The sequence below is a fragment of the Pseudophryne corroboree genome, chromosome 4 (genome assembly GCF_028390025.1).
Source record: "Pseudophryne corroboree isolate aPseCor3 chromosome 4, aPseCor3.hap2, whole genome shotgun sequence".
NCBI lineage: Eukaryota > Metazoa > Chordata > Amphibia > Anura > Myobatrachidae > Pseudophryne > Pseudophryne corroboree.
In genome coordinates this window covers 199,398,244-199,416,494 of record NC_086447.1, presented here as the reverse complement: position 1 = coordinate 199,416,494, position 18,251 = coordinate 199,398,244, and the positions used below count along the sequence as shown (strand labels likewise).

General features: G+C 47.8%; 1 protein-coding gene across 13 annotated transcripts in view; it reads left to right on the top strand.

The window, feature by feature from the left end:
• The window catches only part of GIGYF2 (GRB10 interacting GYF protein 2), a 452,656-nt gene that overhangs the window by 346,935 nt on the left and 87,470 nt on the right, over nucleotides 1–18,251 (top strand). For all 13 annotated transcript variants that reach the window (XM_063915746.1, XM_063915737.1, XM_063915739.1 and 10 more), the window contains 3 exons: nucleotides 8,921–9,028; nucleotides 9,167–9,267; nucleotides 17,991–18,091. In XM_063915746.1, the coding sequence (XP_063771816.1) occupies nucleotides 8,921–9,028; nucleotides 9,167–9,267; nucleotides 17,991–18,091 (310 nt within the window). The remainder of the gene's footprint in view (nucleotides 1–8,920; nucleotides 9,029–9,166; nucleotides 9,268–17,990; nucleotides 18,092–18,251) is intronic.

Below are 18,251 nucleotides of genomic sequence, written 5' to 3'. Positions count from 1 at the left end.
ATCCTTTTTTTGTAGTCCGTAGAGGATGCTGGGCGCCCGCCCAGTGCTTCGTATTGCTGCATTGTTACTTGGTTCAGTATTGTTGTTTCAGCCATTGCTGAATTGTACCAAGATAGTTAGCTTGGCTTTCCTTTTTTGTGTGTGAACTGGTGTGAATCTCACCACTATCTGTGTATTTCCTTCTCTCTAAGTATGTCCTTCTCCTCAGGCACAGTTTCTAGACTGAGTCTGGTAGGAGTGGCATAGAGGGAGGAGCCAGCCCACACTATTAAACACTTAAAGTGCCAGTGGCTCCCAAAGGACCCGTCTATACCCCATGGTACTAAATGGACCCCAGCATCCTCTAGGGACTACGAGAAAAGGATTTACCGGTAGGTAACTAAAATCCTATTTTGTTCTTTATGACGCAGCCCTCCGTGGGTGGTCAGCTACTAAGCAGACTTTGGCAAGAAGGAATCGTTCTACGATTTGTCAGGCTTACCTTAGCAAGGCTCAACGACCATCAGTGTCTATTTCTGCTCACTCCACACTTTCTGTAGTGGCATCGTGGGCTGACAGCTGTGGGGCCACCTCGACTCTGCTGGGCAGTAACGTGGTCTAGGGTTCATAGTTTTTGTCAAGTTTTACAAGTTTGATACGTTTGCGGCTTCTGGTTTTAGATTTGGCCGCTTAGTCTTGTGGGTTCCTCAGCGCTCTCCCACCCAGGGGATTAACTTTGGGACATCCCAAGTGTTGGCAGCATCCAGTGTCCCCTAGTGGCTGACTGGGAAAATGGGATTTTGGTTCTTACCGATAAGTTCTTTTCTCTGAAGCCACAGGGGACAGTGGATGCCCGCCCAGCACTGTTCACCTGCTTCAGTTGTTGTTCTGGTTTGCAAGTTTGTTGTTTGTTCATATGTCTTCTCCTCCTCTTTCTCGTTTCTCTATTCCTCTTGGTTTTACATCTCCTCTCTGCTAAATCTGATGGGGGATAGAGGGGGAGGAGCTCTAACACTTCTTAAGAAATGTAAAGTGCCAGGCTCCCTATAGCAACCCGTCTATACCCCAGTGTCAGCAGCTTCCAGTGTCACCTGTCGCTTCAGAGAAAATGTTTTATCTGTAAGAACCAAAATCCCATATTTTATTCTGCAAGCCTAGCAGTTGGCAAATTTAGGCTCATACTCTTTGCCTCTTAACTAGCCTGCTGCCCTGTACAGCCATTTTGTTATACGGAACCATGTCCAAGACTGTAACAAATACAAGACAAGCTTGTGGTGTAACTTTCCTTCAAGATCAAACTAAACAACTAGGATGCAATTTGGGGGGGGAACGGGATGGTTACTAAGCAGTAAGAGTGGAGAAATGAGCCAGTGGAGGAGCATTGAAGTACTATTTTATAATTTGCATGATATAAAATTATACAAAGCAGGGGGGGCGTGGCCACGGCGGTGAAGGAGTAGGCAGCGGATCCCGGGAGCTCCCCGATTTTACAACTCCTGCACCCATCCTGTGTCCCTCCGGAGTGTCTACCCCCCGGTGCTGGTCCCCCCTCACCTCCGAGCAGCGGCGGGCACCTTTGTCCGGGATCTCTGGGTGCTGGCTGGCCGCGGCGGACGACTTCCGGCATTGCGGCCTGTGACTCCTCCGGATCCCCGGCCTCGAGTTTGGCGCTCCCGGCCGCGCGGCTCCAGGGCCCTCTTGACGGACGGACGAACGGGCGGGCGGCGCTGTCTGGTGCTGGGCACATTGCAGGAGACACTGAAGGCCCTCCTGTACCTGGCTGAAGGGGACCTGAGACTCCTGGCTGGACAATAAGGCGCAGGTACTCCAGTGAAGGGGTGAAGTGCTTAAAAGCCCGGGGGCCATTTTGGGTGCAGTTCCATAGACAGCCTCAGCACACAGCTCTCCCTGTCTACCCTGCAAGGACTGCATGCACACTGCAACTCAATGCACTATTGTGTTACACTAATAGCTCACAGTGTATTACACACCAATACCCTGCTTCTACCTGGAATTTGCTGCAGGACATTCTCCCCTCAACAACATCAATATCATATACTATTTTTTATTTTTACACAAAGCCTGTGCTCTTGTCCATTGATATTTTGACCCAAAGATCCGTCACGGCTGCTTCCCGGCTTTAAAAGCATATAGCCTGCTGTCTTCTAATTATACTTTATACTACAACTCTACCCGGAGGAGTGGGTGACCGACATCTGTCAATATGGTGAAGGGCGGCCAGAGTGCGGCCGCGGCCAAACTAGAAAGATTTGCTAGGCAACCCAACCCCAGGGGGTCATCGGCTCCACCTCAGGGTGCCTCTCCAACACACTCAAGCTCCCCTCCTGCGTCTACCGCCAACTCCCCAACGGCAGCGGAGGCGCCGTCTATTCAGCAGGTGTTGGAGGCTATAGCCGGTAGTGAGCAGCGTCTCTCCGATAAGATGGAAAAGGTGCAGTGCGACCTCTCCTTACTTCGACAAGATGTTCAGCGTATACGTGAGAGAGTGGGTGAGGCGGAGACGCGTGTCTCCAACTTGGAGGATGTGTGTGGCCCCCTTAAGCAATCCGTGTCCGCAGTGACCCAACATGTCTCATCTCTCCAAACCAAGCTCCTAGACATGGAGGGTCGACTGCGCAGAAACAATGTCCGATTTGTGGGTCTGCCTGAGAGAGAGGAGGGCTCGCAGCCGGAGGACTTCCTCGAATCCTGGCTCAAAGAGATCTATGGTGCTGAGTCCTTTACAGCACAATTCACGGTGGAGCGAGCGCATAGGATACCATCTCGGCCGCTACCTCCTGGTGCCCCTCCTCGCACCTTCATCGCCAAATTCCTGCACTATAAGGATCGTGACTCGGTCCTCCGCCTTGGCCGTACGAAGGGCCCATTGGTCCGCAACGGAGTCAGAGTGTCGGCCTTCCCGGACTTTGCCGCGGACGTCCAGAAGGACAGGGCCCAGTTTATGCCTATCAAACGACGTCTGCGGGACCTCAACCTCTCATATTCCATGCTGTTTCCCTCTCGGCTCCGAGTGGTGGCGGATGGGGAGACCAAGTTCTTTAATTCTCCTAGAGAGGCGGCCCAGTGGCTGGACGGATATGCGCCGGGTGCCCGTCAGCTAGCTCCGGACTGATTCCCTGCGCTGAAGATGCTGGGATCTTGACCACCGGAGGAGACGACCACAATTCGGGGAGCCCCCCACCTTTTGCATTGGTGGCTCAAGACTTTTCACGTTCAAGTGCTACTGGTTAAGAGGGTTTAGGTTAAGTTGAGAATCTGGGCCTTCTTAGCATTTGGTAGTTGGGATTGGCGTTTTGGGATATAAGTATGCCAGAGTTCGGGGTGGTGTACGGGGAGGGGAGGGATGGTTGGGAAGCTGCTAGTTGCGGCTCTTCTTGTTGTTTTTGGTTTTCTTTCTTTAGTTTATTATTTTTCATATCTATGTTTTTTCTGAAACTAGGATGTTTGATATACCAGATATTATGGCTTATAACGCAGAGCTCTTATGAGATATATGTTACTATGGCTAGTGGTGCTGATTTTTGGATATATATTGTGAGATGTCTATCCGTGTGGCACATCGAGTATATCTGGGGTCATGAGTAACTTGAAATTTCTGGCATGGAATGTCCGGGGTCTAAATAACAAAATCAAACGTTCTTTGGTTCTAAATATGATTAGGAAATATGACCCGGATATTGCATGCCTTAGCGAGACCCACTTGCAGGGAAATAGGTTGTTATCTCTAAGACGGGCCTGGGTGGGATGGGCTTACCATGCCTCTCATTCCTCCTTCTCCAGGGGTGTGTCTGTCCTGATTAAAAAAACGGTGCAATTTGAGTTAATATCGGTCAAAACTGACACATATGGCAGATTTGTATTTCTGGAATGCAAACTGAGTTCCCAGCCCTATTACATTTTGGCAGTGTATGTCCCCCCTCCTTTTTCATACGCTGTATTGCAGCAAGCTGCATCTTTTATAGCTTCCTCCCCTACCACTCCGGTGATATGCCTGGGCGACTTTAACAATATATTAGATGTCTCTTTGGACCGATGGCGGTCTCCGAATGATGTGATGGTGGGTAGTGGTTCTACCAAATTTGCTGATTTCTTGAATAATTTACAATGGGTAGATGTGTGGAGGCTTCGCCACCCTGCAGTCCGTCAGTTCTCCTGTTTCTCCAGCACATATGGCTCCTTTTCTAGAATAGACCTGGTACTGGTGTCCCCCGCCCTTATCCCTGCAATCACAGACGTCCGCTACGAGGCCCGAGGGATCTCTGACCATTCCCCTTTGCTGATGACTCTCGCTGTGAAGGGTCAGAGGGGACACTCTTATTGGAAGTTGCACCCTTCTTGGCTGACTCAGCTAGGTGACTGCGGTGACCTGGAGACTCAGTGGGAGGGTTACTTTAGCGACAACACAGGATCTGCCCCGGGAACTATGGTATGGGATTCATTCAAGGCTTTTCTGAGGGGCTCTTATATAGGACGCATAGCAGCTCATAAAGTGTCCTCTAGAGAAAGGGAAAAGGCCCTGGAGAGTGACGCCAGAGATCTGGAGTCCCAATACTTGCTAGATGGTACCCCCACGACGAAAGCACGTTGGCTGGTGGCCCAGTCGGCCTGGCTTGCCCACCTGTCCGATAAAAACTCACGGTCCCTCCTCTTTAGGGCCACTAATATTTATATGCAGGCTGATAGGACGGGTGGCCTCCTGGCCCGGCTGATACATCAGGATCGTCCTGGGACTGTAATTACACAAATGTCCGATGGGGATGGGTCCTTTGTTGACACCACGCCGGACATTGCGCAGTTATTCCGATCCTATTACACCAAGGTTTATAGCTCACAGTCGACATGCTCCACTATGGATCTCTCCCACTATTTGGCGGGTATTCCGCTTCCCGCGCTCCCCTCTGAGGCCCGTGAGGTACTGGAAGCGCCCTTGACACTCGCGGAGGTGACTGCGGCTATTGGTGTGTCCCCCAATGGCAAGGCCCCGGGGTGTGACGGAATTCCCTCAGAGGTATACAAAACTCATGTTGATTTTTTTGGGCCCAGGCTCCATGCCTTATACCTAGATATATTTACCAATAATGAACTTCCCCCCTCTATGTCAGAGGCAATTATAATAGTGATCCCAAAGCCCGGTAAGGACCCTAGGTCTCCGGACTCCTATAGACCGATATCCCTAATCCCCACCGACGCTAAGATCCTGGCAAAGATATTGGCAGTACGACTTAACACAGTGATCACCTCCCTCGTTCATCCAGACCAGACTGGCTTCATGCCTGGGAAGTCCACGTCTATTAACCTACGTAGACTGTATACCATTTTACAACTCCCACATGACTTCCCTTCTGACTCGGCTGTGGTCTCGCTGGACGCGGCCAAGGCCTTTGACAGTATTGAATGGGCTTATTTATGGGAGGTGATGTCTTGTATGGGCTTTGGGCCCAACTTTATCAGATGGACTAAATTACTGTACCAGCATCCGAGTGCCAGGATCTTGGTAAATGGCTATGTATCCCCCTCCTTTCAATTGTCCCGGGGTACCAGACAGGGCTGCCCCCTATCCCCCGCACTGTTTGCTTTGGCCATAGAGCCCTTGGCCTGTTTGGTACGATCGCACCCAGATATTGTGGGAATTTGCACGGGCTCACGCGAGGATAGGATAGCACTTTATGCCGACGACATGTTATTATTTTTGCAAGACTACGCCAGGTCAATGCCCGTTCTGCTGCGTGTGATTGAGGACTTTGGTGCTCACTCGGGCCTTCAGATCAACTGGTCTAAATCATATATTATGCCAGTCATAGGCCCCCCTCCTACTGTTCCAAAAATTTCCCTACCATTATGTTGGACAATACAATTTAAATACCTCGGAATTCAAATAACTAATGACCCTTCTGATTTCATCCCTCTGAATCTGGACCCGATCATGCAGCAGATCATGTGCAAATCCAAAACCTGGTGTAGGCTTCCACTGACGGTGTCTGGCAGGGTTAATCTCATTAAAATGATCATACTGCCCAAACTTTTATACATTATTCTTCAGTCCCCTGTATATATCTATCCAACATTCTATAGGAAACTAAACAGTGTTCTGTCCTCACTCGTTTGGGCTAACAAACGACCTAGGATACAATTAAATACCCTCACAAGGCTGCGCTCTGATGGCGGCCTAGCTCTGCCTAATTTCCAGATGTATTACTACGCTGCTCAGCTGACTCATATTAGTGTATGGGTGCAGGATTCTGGTGATGATTCCTTGCAGTGTGAGTTTATTCGCTGCTATTTTCCTCACCTCTCTCCTATGCAGGTGCTGCTGAGTGGGAGCGTGGCCCGGTTTCTTCCCCCTATTATTTTTCAGGCCTTAAAGATATGGCGGGCCCTGAGAGACCTCTTAGGGTACGACGACCTGGACCCAGACACCCCCCTTTGGTACTCTGACTGGCTTCCTGAGTTGCATGCGCTTGAGGGACGGGAGGTGTGGACCCCTAGATCTGTGGTCTCTATTTCCCAACTCTATCTAAATAATTTATTCAAATCCTTTCAGCAACTGAAAGATGAGTTTGGGTTACCTAACTCTATTTTTTCAGATACCTTCAACTTCGACATGCCCTCCAGTCCCAGTTTGCAGAGTCCCCCCCACGAATCCTCCCATTTCCCATCAAGACTTTTGTAACTACATTGGGTCGAACTAAGATGGTTTCCCTTGCGTATGGATATCTTCTCACCAAACTCCATACGGACCCTTTGACGCGTCTCCGTGGAAAATGGGAGGAGGATGTAGGTCTCATGGGTGAGGAGGACTGGGCCCTTGCTCTGGAATACCCTGCTACAGTCACCAAGTCCCTCAGATACCAACAAATCCAATTCTTCATTCTACATAGAACATATATGACTCCAGCTAGACTGGCCTCTTTTGGGACTGGCAGATCTGGCCTCTGCCCTAAGTGCGAGGCGGATATGGGAACATTTTGGCATATGGTGTGGGATTGCCCAAGACTACGGGTGTTCTGGTCGGGGGTTAGGTCAATACTGGAGAGTACGGGAGTGACTGGCGGACTGCTTACCCCACAATTCTGTGTTTTGGGGATAGGAGGCTCTACTTCTGAGACTGGCCCGGTGGATCTATATGCTCACAATGTATGTGCCTTGGCTAAGGTTTGCATTGCGAGGCTCTGGATGGCCCCTAGCGGCCCTTTAGTTTCTGCGCTCAAGACCTTAGTTAATGATACAATATTCAAGGAAAGATATATTTATATGAAACAAAACGCATCAGCCAAATTTGAAAGAGTCTGGTCTCGTTGGCTGGAATCTCCCCACTCCCACCTGGTCCCTCAATCATAGTGGATATCGAAGAGCTATTGTGCCACTGACCTACTGTATAATGATGTATGTTTAGATGGTTGGCAGCTGAGCTCTGCGGGCTCGCCTAATTACATATACGACTGATAAGGTCCTGGTTTAGATGACTATTTCTTACTATGTTTCTTTCTATGTTTCTTACTTCTTTCTTTTTCTTTTTATGTACCCTTTTTTGGGTTAGTTTAAGGGCGAAAAATCTAAAAATGTCATGGTGATTTATATATTGGTTGCGGATGTTGCAGGCTCAAACGTGCCGATAAACTGTATGTAAACGAGGATGTGATTAATTTGATATATGTGATATGCCGTTGATATGCAATGTCTGTAACTTAATCTCCATATTATTGAATAAAAATTACTCTATTTAAAAAAAAATTATACAAAGCAGCTGATTTGTTGCCATGGTCAACTTCTCCACGGGCTCATTTCTCCATTATCACTGTAAATCTCGCCCTTAGACTGTTAACCGATGTGTTGTGAGATGAACCATAGAGGAGATTGTAGTTTAACTACACTGCATTTAAATCGTCCCAGAAAACCCAGTTGAATAGATGGCATAATTTTTCTAAATAAAAGTAACAAGGGGACTCTCTGAAATTCAAGGCAAGAAAGGAATGTAACTGTATTGGAGATTAGTTTAGAGAAACTTTGATCTATGGCTTGGTCTCTCAGCAGCTCTGGTATTTACTCACATGCAGGTTGTCTCTCATATCCAAAAGCCCGATATCCAAAATATTCCAAAATCTAAAAATTTTAAGTGCTACCGAGATGACCTTTCTGATCGGTCAGTGCACAAAATTATGACAAATATTGTATAAGGTGTCCTTCAAGTTGTGTAAAAGATTTATATGAAAAACAGATGCATTTTGTGTGTAGACTGTGGTCCCCATCTCCAAAGTATCTCGTGCTGGAATGCAAATATTCCAAAAATCAGAAAGTTCCAAAATATTTCTGGTCCCAAGCATTTTTAGATTTGGGATAAACATAGCTATTTAGATATGCCAAAGTGCAGGATAGATGGAACCTATTTTCTTTTCTGGCCTGTACATAGACTGTAGGTTAAGACTGACCAACCTACTCAAGGAGTACTGTACTCCCTTTTGTCTTGCATGGCTACAGGTGAGTGTTTGGGACGGTTATAAAGAGGGAGGTGGAGTCAGTGTTTCTGTTTTCCAGTGTTTGATAGAATATAACATGCCTCTCTGTCCTGTGTGTTTCAAAAACTTGTTTTTGGCTTGAGTTTTAACTTGAGTTTTAACATTCTTTTTATTTCCTGTGATATAAGGAAATGGTTTACATTAGCATTAATTGAATTGCTCCATAAGAGCTTGTCTACAGTAGTCTAGTGGTTTTTCTTTCTTTTGAGTCTTTGTACACACATACACTTATAAAATACTCCTCTTGTTGGTTTCATTCACTCCTGTCAATGAGATAGAGGAGGATGATTATTATGTGAACAGTTCTGACAAATGCTGGTTTTGTGCATTACTACATGGATCTTTACACGTAGTCTGCATGTATAACATGTTTTTGCAAACTATTGTTATCACTCTCTCCTATTCAGACAGCAATATGCCCAAGTCATGGCTCAGCAACAGAAGGCAGCACTGTCCTCACAGCAGCAGCAACAGCTGGCTCTCCTTCTACAGCAGTTCCAGACTCTAAAGATGAGGTAACATGTCTTACTGCCATCTAGTATTAAAGAATTATTTATCAACATATTTTATATCTTTTTAAATAAGTTGTCGTTGATGATCTGTGTCGTTTGCTTTCTAAATATCACTAAATAAATTGCATTTGTTCCTCAAAGGATATCTGAGCAGTCGGTTGTTCCTGCAGTACCCAGAGCGATGTCTGTGCCAGATAGCTCATCACTGTGGGAGCATCAGACAGCTGCCCCTCCAACTACTAGTAAGTATTCTTGTTATGTAGCTAGTGATTACAGTAGACAAGCGGTTAGTCCCTAGGACTATCCACCGTAACCACAATTGTCTGGTAGCTATGGGTTACAGCAACTTGTCCTAGCTTCGTCCTCTTGATTAATAAGAAAAAAAACCTTTACAGATTTCAGACTTCCTCATTGAATAACAATCTTGGCTTGTAATTAATACCTCTTCCTGGCTTCTGCTGAATGGTTTCTACATATTTAGTTGTTTAATCTATTGTAAATGTGAAATGTTTGGTGCAGGCCATGTTAAAGATATGATGCCGTCTGTGTTGGGTTTAAATCAAGGTGAATGTATGTATACGGGTTGAATTCGCACTTGGATAAATATGCCAGTTGCCCACTTAGTAAATATTTTCTCATACGTCCTAGAGGATGCTGGGGTCACATCAAGAACCATGGGGTATAGACGGGATCCGCAGGAGACATGGGCACACTATAAGACTTTGAATGGGTGTGAACTGGCTCCTCCCTCTATGCCCCTCCCCCAGACTCCAGTTAGATTCTGTGCCCAGTGAGACTGGATGCACACTGAGGAGCTCTCCTGAGTTTCTCAGAAAGACTTTATTTAGGCTTTTTATTTTCAGGGAGACCTGCTGGCTACAGGCTCCCTGCAGCGTTGGAGTGAGGGGAGAGAAAGAGACCTACTTCTTTAGAGTTCAAGGGCTCTGCTTCTTAGGCTACTGGACACCATTAGCTCCAGAGGGTTCGATCACTACGGTACGCCTAGCTGCTTGTTCCCGGAGCCGCGCCGTCACCCCCTTCACAAAGCCTGAAGATAGAAGCCGGATGAGTATGAGAAGATCAGAAGACTTCAGTGACTGCAGAAGACGGCTTGAGGTACCGCGCAGCGCGCCATGCTCCCACACAGTTCACGGCACTTCAGGGTGCAGGGTGCGGGGAGGGGGGGCTCTCTGGGCAGCATGGGGGGCCGCAAATACACTGGCAAGCAATATAACAGTGCCGCAGGCACTTGTTAGGGACCCCCGCCAGGATAAAGATTTTTGAGCGGGACCTAAGCTCGCCATGTCCAGGGCGGGGCTTAGCCGCATACCTCTCACTAGCGCCATTTTTTCTCTTCACAGAAGGCTGCAGAGACGCTGGCCCTGATCCTCCACACTGCTGTGCAAGTAACAGGGTGCAAAACGGGGGGGGGGGGGGGGGGGGTGTCACTCATAATTGGTGAATTATATATATTGGTAAAAGCGCTAGCAGGTCTGGGCAGTATTATTGCTGACTTCAGAACCGTGATAGGCGCTGGGTGTGAGCTGGCAGAATTCTCTCTGTGTTTTTCGAACAGGCTCTGCTGTGGGTCTGTCCCCTATAGCCCAGTGTGTTTGTGGCTGTCGGTACGTGTGTGTGTCGACATGTCTGAGGCTGAATGCTCTTCCTAGGAGGAGGCTGGCGTGGGGACTGACAGTTCTGTGAGAGTGACTGTGTCGGCACCGCCGACTGATGATTGGGTCAATATGCTCAGTGTTTTAAATACGAATGTGACTAAGTTGGCTAAGAGGTGTGATAAATCTGAGTCTAAGAACCAGTCATGGAGGATGCTTTGTCACAGGTCCAGACCCCTTTGGGGTCGCAGAAACGTGCATTTGCCCAAATAGCAGATACGGATACCGACACGGACTCTGATTCCAGTGTCGACTATAGTGATGCCAGGTTACATCCAAAACTGGCTAAGAGTATTCAGTACATGATTGTGGCGATAAAAGACGTTTTACATATCACTGAGGACCCTGCTGTTCCTGATACGAGTGTCTGTATGTTTAAAAGCAAGAAACCTACGGTAACGTTTCCTCCCTCTAATGAACTGAATGCTATTTTTTTTAAAAGCTTGGGAAAATCCCGACAAAAAGGTACATGTTCCCAAAAGAATTCCAATGGCTTATCCGTTTCCCTTTGGGGACAGGGACAGCTGGGAGTCAATCCCCACTGTAGATAAAGCTTTGTCGCGTTTATCCAAAAGGTAGCGCTTACGTCCCCTGACACGGCAGCCCTGAAGGATCCTGCGGATCGTAAGCAGGAAAATACCCTGAAGTCCATTTATGTCACTACAGGGTCGCTACTCAGACCCGCTGTTGCTGCGGCATGGGTGAGTAGCGCTATTGAAAAGTGGGCGGATAACTTGTCATCGGAGGTAGATTCCCTAGACCAGGGCTGGCCAAACCGGTCCTCGAGATCTACCAACAGTTCATGTTTTCCAGGTCTCCTGGAGATCTGTAGAATTGTCAGTTAGGAATGAATGCAGCACATCTTAATTAGCAATTACTACACCTGTGCACCAGCTAGGTGGTCTGGAAAATGTGAACTGTTGGTAGATCTCGAGGACCGGTTTGGCCAGCCCTGCCCTAGACAGAGAGAGTGTGCTTTTGACCATGGGTCATATCAAGGACGCTGCAGCGTATTTAAAAGAAGCTGTAAGGGATATTGGCCTTTTGGGATCAAGGGCCAATGCCATGGCAGTCTCAGCTAGGAGAGCATTGTGGATTCATCAATGGAATGCTGATGCTGACTCTAAGAAGGCGATGGAGTCTTTACCGTTTAACGGTAAGGTGTTGTTTGGTGACGGCCTCACTGACCTGGTCTCTATGGCTACAGCGGGTAAGTCGTCTTTTTTTACCTTATGTTCCTGCACAGCAGAAGAAATCGCCTCACTATCAGATGAAGTCCTTTCAGCCCAACAAATTCAAAAAAGGACGTGGGTCCTCCTTCCTTGCTGCGAGGGGGAGAAGGAAAAAGGTCACAGGCTGTGGCAAGTTCCCAGGAGCAGAAGTCCTCTCCGGCTTCTACCAAATCCACTGCATTATGCTGGGGCTCCGTTGCGGGAGTCCGCACCAGTGGGGGCACGTCTCAAGCTTCTTCAGTCAGGTCTGGGTGCACTCGGACCTGGATCCTTGGATAGTAGACATAGGGGTATATGCAATTCCGGGCGAATTGCGGCTTTTTTTCACCAGTTTTTAAATTCTACCGTCTAATTCCGGCCGGCGGGTGCCGGAATTCGACATATTCAATAAAAAAACGGATTCGACAGTCCCGCTGTCGAAAAACGGACTAATTGACGGATAAGTGCGTCCTGGATTCGACTTTTCGGACGTCACAAAAATGGTTAAAAAACCCTAAAAAAATTGCGTGGGGTCCCCCCTCCTAAGCATAACCAGCCTCGGGCTCTTTGAGCCGGTCCTGGTTGTAAAAATACGGGGGGGAAATTGACTGGGGATCCCCCGTATTTTTAGAACCAGCACCGTGCTCTGCGTCCGGTCCTGGTGCAAAAAATACGGGGGACAAAAAGCGTAGGGGTCCCCCGTATTTTTTACACCAGCACCGGGCTCCACTAGCTGGAGAGATAATGCCACAGCCGGGGGACACTTTTATACCGGTCCCTGCGGCCATGGCATTAAATCCCCAACTAGTCACCCCTGGCCGGGGTACCCTGGAGGAGTGGGGACCCCTTAAATCAAGGCCCCCCCCCCCCCTCCAGCCACCCAAGGGCCAGGGGTGAAGCCCGAGGCTGTGTCCCCCCCATCCAGGGGCTGCGGATGGGGGGCTGATAGCCTTGTGTAAGTTCAAAGAATATTGTTTTTTGCAGAAGAACTACAAGTACCAGCATGCGGGGGTAAAACGGGCCCGCTGGTACCTGTAGTTCTTCTGCAAAAAAAATACCCAAATAAAAACAGGACACGCACACCGTGAAAGTAAAACTTTATTACATACATGCCGACACACACATACTTACCTATGTTCACACGCCGACTCTGTCCACGTCTCCAAGTAGAATCCGGGGTACCTGAAAATAAAATTATACTCGCCTAAATCCAGTGTGTCCTGTTCTTTTTTTGTAATCCACGTACTTGGCAAAAAAACAAACCGCATACCCGATCCACGCACTGAAAGGGGTCGGGTATGCGGTTTGTTTTTTTGCCAAGTACGTGGATTACAAAAAAAGAACAGGACACACTGGATTTAGGCGAGTATAATTTTATTTTCCGGAACCCCGGATTCTACTTGGAGAAGTGGACAGAGGTCGGCGTGTGAACATAGGTAAGTATGTGTGTGTCGACATGTATGTAATAAAGTTTTACTTTCACGGTGTGCGTGTCCTGTTTTTATTTGGGTATTTTTTTTGCAGAAGAACTACAGGTACCAGCGGGCCCGTTTTACCCCCATATGCTGGTACTTGTGGTTCTCCAAGTACCAGCTCGCGGGGGAGGCTTGCTGGGACTTGTAGTTCTTCTGCAAAAAACAATATTCTTTGATTTAACACAAGGCTATCAGCCCCCCATCCGCAGCCCTTGGATGGGGGGGCAGCCTCGGGCTTCACCCCTGGCCCTTGGGTGGTTGGAGGGGGGGACCCCTTGATTTAAGGGGTCCCCACTCCTCCAGGGTACCCCGGCCAGGGTTGACTAGTTGGGGATTTAATGCCGCGGCCGCAGGGACCGATATAAAAGTGTCCCCCGGCTGTGGCATTATCTCTCCAGCTAGTGGAGCCCGGTGCTGGTGTAAAAAATACGGGGGACCCCTACGCTTTTTGTCCCCCGTATTTTTTGCACCAGGACCGGACGCAGAGCCCGGTGCTGGTTCTAAAAATACGGGGGATCCCCTGTCAGTTTTCCCCCCGTATTTTTACAACCAGTACCGGCTCAAAGAGCCCGAGGCTGGTTATGCTTAGGAGGGGGGACCCCACGCATTTTTTTTATGGATTTTAACCCATTCCCACCCCTTCCCACTGAAAACCATGCTTTCTCTATTTTAGTCAGTTAAAAAAAAATATTATTTTAAAAAATATATAAATAGTTGTGTCTCCTAATAGACAAACCAAGTACCTAATCCCTTCTAATATAAATAGATATGTTATTAGCAATAAAAAAAGCAAAAAAAAAAACATGTTTACATTTTTTTTAGTAGATTCCGCCAGCAACGTGAGGCGGAATGAAATTGAAGAAATTACTGTCGAAAAGCACTGTTGTCGAATCAACATTCTTCAATTGAATATACTTTTGTCGAAAAGCCGCATTTTTACCATTGCAGACATGTCGAATTTGTGAACTGTCGAATTTCAAAAAGTCGAATCTGAAAAGTCCGTTTTTTTTTTGTCAAAGTACTGTATTGCATTGTCGAATATTTTTTTTGTCGAAAATACCCCGTTTTTCGACATTTGCGGCAATTCGATCGCAATTGCATATACCCCCATAGTGTCACAAGGGTACAAGTTAGAGTTTCAAGACGTGCCCCCTCACCGATTTTTCAAATCGGTCTTGCCAGCTTCTTTTCCAGAAAGGGAGATAGTAAGTGCTGCGGTACTAAAGTTGTGTCAAAATCAAGTAATTGTCACGGTACCCCCGTCTCAGCAGGGGGAAGGGTTTTATTTGAGCCTGTTCGTGGTCCCGAAGCCGGATGGCTCAGTCAGACCGATTCTAAACCTAAAATCGCTCAATTTCTTTCTAAAGAAATTCAAGTTCAAGATGGAGTCCCTACGAGCAGTGATCTCTAGTCTAGAGGAGGGGGATTTTATGGTGTCGGTCAACATAAAAGATGCCGACTTACATGTCCCCATCCATATATCCTCCACATCAGGCTTACCTGAGATTTGCTGTGTAGGATTGTCATTACCAATTTCAGACGTTGCCGTTTGGTCTGTCCACGGCTCCGAGGATTTTCACCAAAGTAATGGCGGAAATGATGGTTCTCCTGCGCAAGCAGGGAATCACAATTATCCCGTACTTGGACGATCTCCTCATAAAGGCGAGGTCCAAGGAGCAATTGTTGAAGAATGTTGCCCTTTCACTGACGATTCTGCAACAACAGGGTTGGCTCCTAAATCTGCCAAAATCACAGTTGGTTCCAACGACACGGCTGTCGTTCCTGGGTATGATTCTGGATGAAGTGGAAAATGCTTTGGAAATGCAGAACATGGTAAAACAGATTCTGAAACTGGCAAGGGTGTCAGTTCTTCACTGCACTCGGTTGCTGGGGAAGATGGTGGCGGCCTACGAGGCCATTCCGTATGGCAGGTTCCATGCCAGGGTGTTTCAGTGGAACCTGCTGGACCACTGGTCCGGGTCTCACCTGTACATGCACCGGAAAATAATTCTATCTCCCAGGACCAGAATTTCCCTTCTGTAGTGGCTGCATAGTTCTCACCTTCTGGAGGGACACAGGTTCGGGATTCAGGATTGGATCCTGGTGACCACGGATGCAAGCCTCCAAGGCTGGGGAGCAGTCACACAGGGAAGAAACTTTCAGGGAAAGTGGTCAAGTCAGGAAGCTTGTCTACACATAACCATTCTGGCATTAAGAGCCATCCACACGGCATACTGTAAGCAGAACATCATCTTCGAGGTCTGCTGGTCTTGATTCAGTCAGACAACGTGACAGCAGTGGCGTACATAAACCGCCAAGGCGGAACAAAGAGCAGAGCAGTGATGGCCGAGGCCACGAAGATTCTTCGCTGGGCGGGAAGACATGCCAGCGTTCTGGCAGCGGTCTTCACTCCAGGAGTGGACAACTGGGAAGCAGACTTCCTCAGCGCAGACGATCTCCATCCAGGAGAGTGGGGTCTTCATCAAGAGGTCTTTGCAGAAGTGACAAGTCGTTGGGGAGTTCCTCAAGTGGACATGATGGCGTCCCGCCTCAACAAGAAACTTCAGAAATATTGTTCCAGGTCAGGGGACCCTCAGGCGATAGCGGTGGACGCCCTAGTGACACCGTGGGTGTTTCAGTCGGTCTATGTGTTCCCTCCACTTCCACTCATTCCAAAGGTTATAAAAATGATAAGAAGAACAAGGGTTCAGGCGATCCTCATTGTTCCAGATTGGCCAAAAAGATGGCCTGGTATCAGATCTTCAGGAGTTGCTCATAGAAGATCCCTGGCCTCTTCCTCTTTGCGAGGACCTGTTACAACAGGGGCCGTGCGTGTATCAGGACTTGCTGCGTTTGACGGCGTGGCGGTTGAACGCCAAATCCTAGCCAGAAAGGGTATTCCCAGTGAAGTCATTCCTACACTGCTTCAGGCTAGAAAAGAGGTAACGGCAAAGCATTACCACCGTATTTGGAGAAAATATGTGTCTTGGTGTGAATCCAAGAATGCTTCTACGGAAGAATTTCACCTGGGGCGTTTGCTCCATTTCCTACAAGCAGGTGTGGATGCAGGCCTAAAGTTGGGATCTATTAAAGTGCAGATTTCGGCCTTGTCGATCTTTTTTCAAAATGAATTGGCCACCCTTCCGGAAGTTGAGACCTTTGTGAAAGGCGTGCTGCACATCCAACCTCCCTTTGTGCCCCCAGTGGCACCATGGGACCTTAATGTGGTGTTGCAGTTCTTGCAATCACATTGGTTTGAACCTTTGCGCAAGGTTGAGTTAAAATTCCTTACTTGGAAAGTGGTCATGTTGTTGGCCTTGGCGTCTGCAAGGCGAGTGTCGGAGTTGGCGGCTTTGTCTCACAAAAGCCCATATTTGATTTTCCATGCTGATAGAGCGGAGTTAAGAACTCGTCAGCAATTTCTGCCAAAGGTGGTTTCTTCATTTCATGTGAACCAGCCAATTGTGGTGCCAGTGGCTACTGACGCCTTGGCGGAGTCAAAGTTTCTCGATGTGGTGAGAGCTTTGAAGTTCTATGTCGCCAGAACTGCGCAGATTAGGAAGACGGAGGCTCTGTTTGTCCTGTGGGCTCCCAATAAAATTGGGGCTCCTGCTTCTAAGCAGACTATTGCGCGCTGGATTTGCAATACGATTCAGCAGGCTCATTCTACGTCAGGATTGCCGTTACCGAAATCGGTGAAAGCCTATTCTACCAGAAAGGTGGGCTCATCCTGGGCGGCTGCCCGGGGAGTCTCGGCGTTACAACTTTGTCGAGCTGCTACTTGGTCAAGTTCAAACACCTTTGCAAAGTTTTACAAGTTTGATACCCTGGCTGAGGAGGACCTCTTGTTTGGTCAATCGGTGCTGCAGAGTCATCCGCACTCTCCCGCCCGTTCTAGAGCTTTGGTATAATCCCCAAGGTTCTTGATGTGACCCCAGCATCCTCTAGGACGTATAAGAAAATAGGATTTTAATACCTACCGGTAAATCCTTTTCTCTTAGTCCGTAGAGGATGCTGGGCGCCCGTCCCAGTGCAGGCTGTATCTGCAGTTTGGTTGTTGTTACGCTCATGTTGCGTTGAGTTCAGTCAGTCTGTGACTGTGGTTGGTCATGCCGTTGCATGCGTTGTTGTTGAATGCCATGTTGTACGGCGTGTTTGAGGTGTGAGCTGGTCTGTATCTCACCTTAGTTTAAAATAATTAAATAAAACCTTTTCCTCAAAATGTCCGTCTCCCTGGGCACAGTTCCTATAACTGGGGTCTGGAGGAGGGGCATAGAGGGAGGAGCCAGTTCACACCCATTCAAAGTCTTATAGTGTGCCCATGTCTCCTGCGGATCCCGTCTATACCCCATGGTTCTTGATTTGACCCCAGCATCCTCTACGGACTAAGAGAAAAGGATTTACCGGTAGGTATTAAAATCCTATTTTTGCAGCAAGTTAAGATTTTTTACAATTACGGTCTTTCCTTTTAGTACTGGCTGAATTGTAAGACATACTGGTACTGTGCTAGTGTTTGTGCTAAACAATATTTCCAATCTCATCCTTTTCCTGTGACATACCTTTCTCTGTTATATAAGCCGCTTCATGCCTCCCCCTTTGATTGTAGTGTGGGAGGGAAGCAGCGTGTGGGACCTGCCTATAGAACCAACTTCCCAGGGAGCATCTAGAGAGCAACTGGAACAGCTTGAGAAGGTGAAAGCCGCTAAGGTATGTGAACCTGACACAGGATTAGTCAAGAAATCTATTTCCTTTCTTTAAAACTTATCTGTATACTAAGAATACTCTTCTATTAAAGTATATCAAAATACATGAAGGCAATAATAGCTGCAAAGATACTAATGTGCCTCTATTCTTTTTTTTACTACTC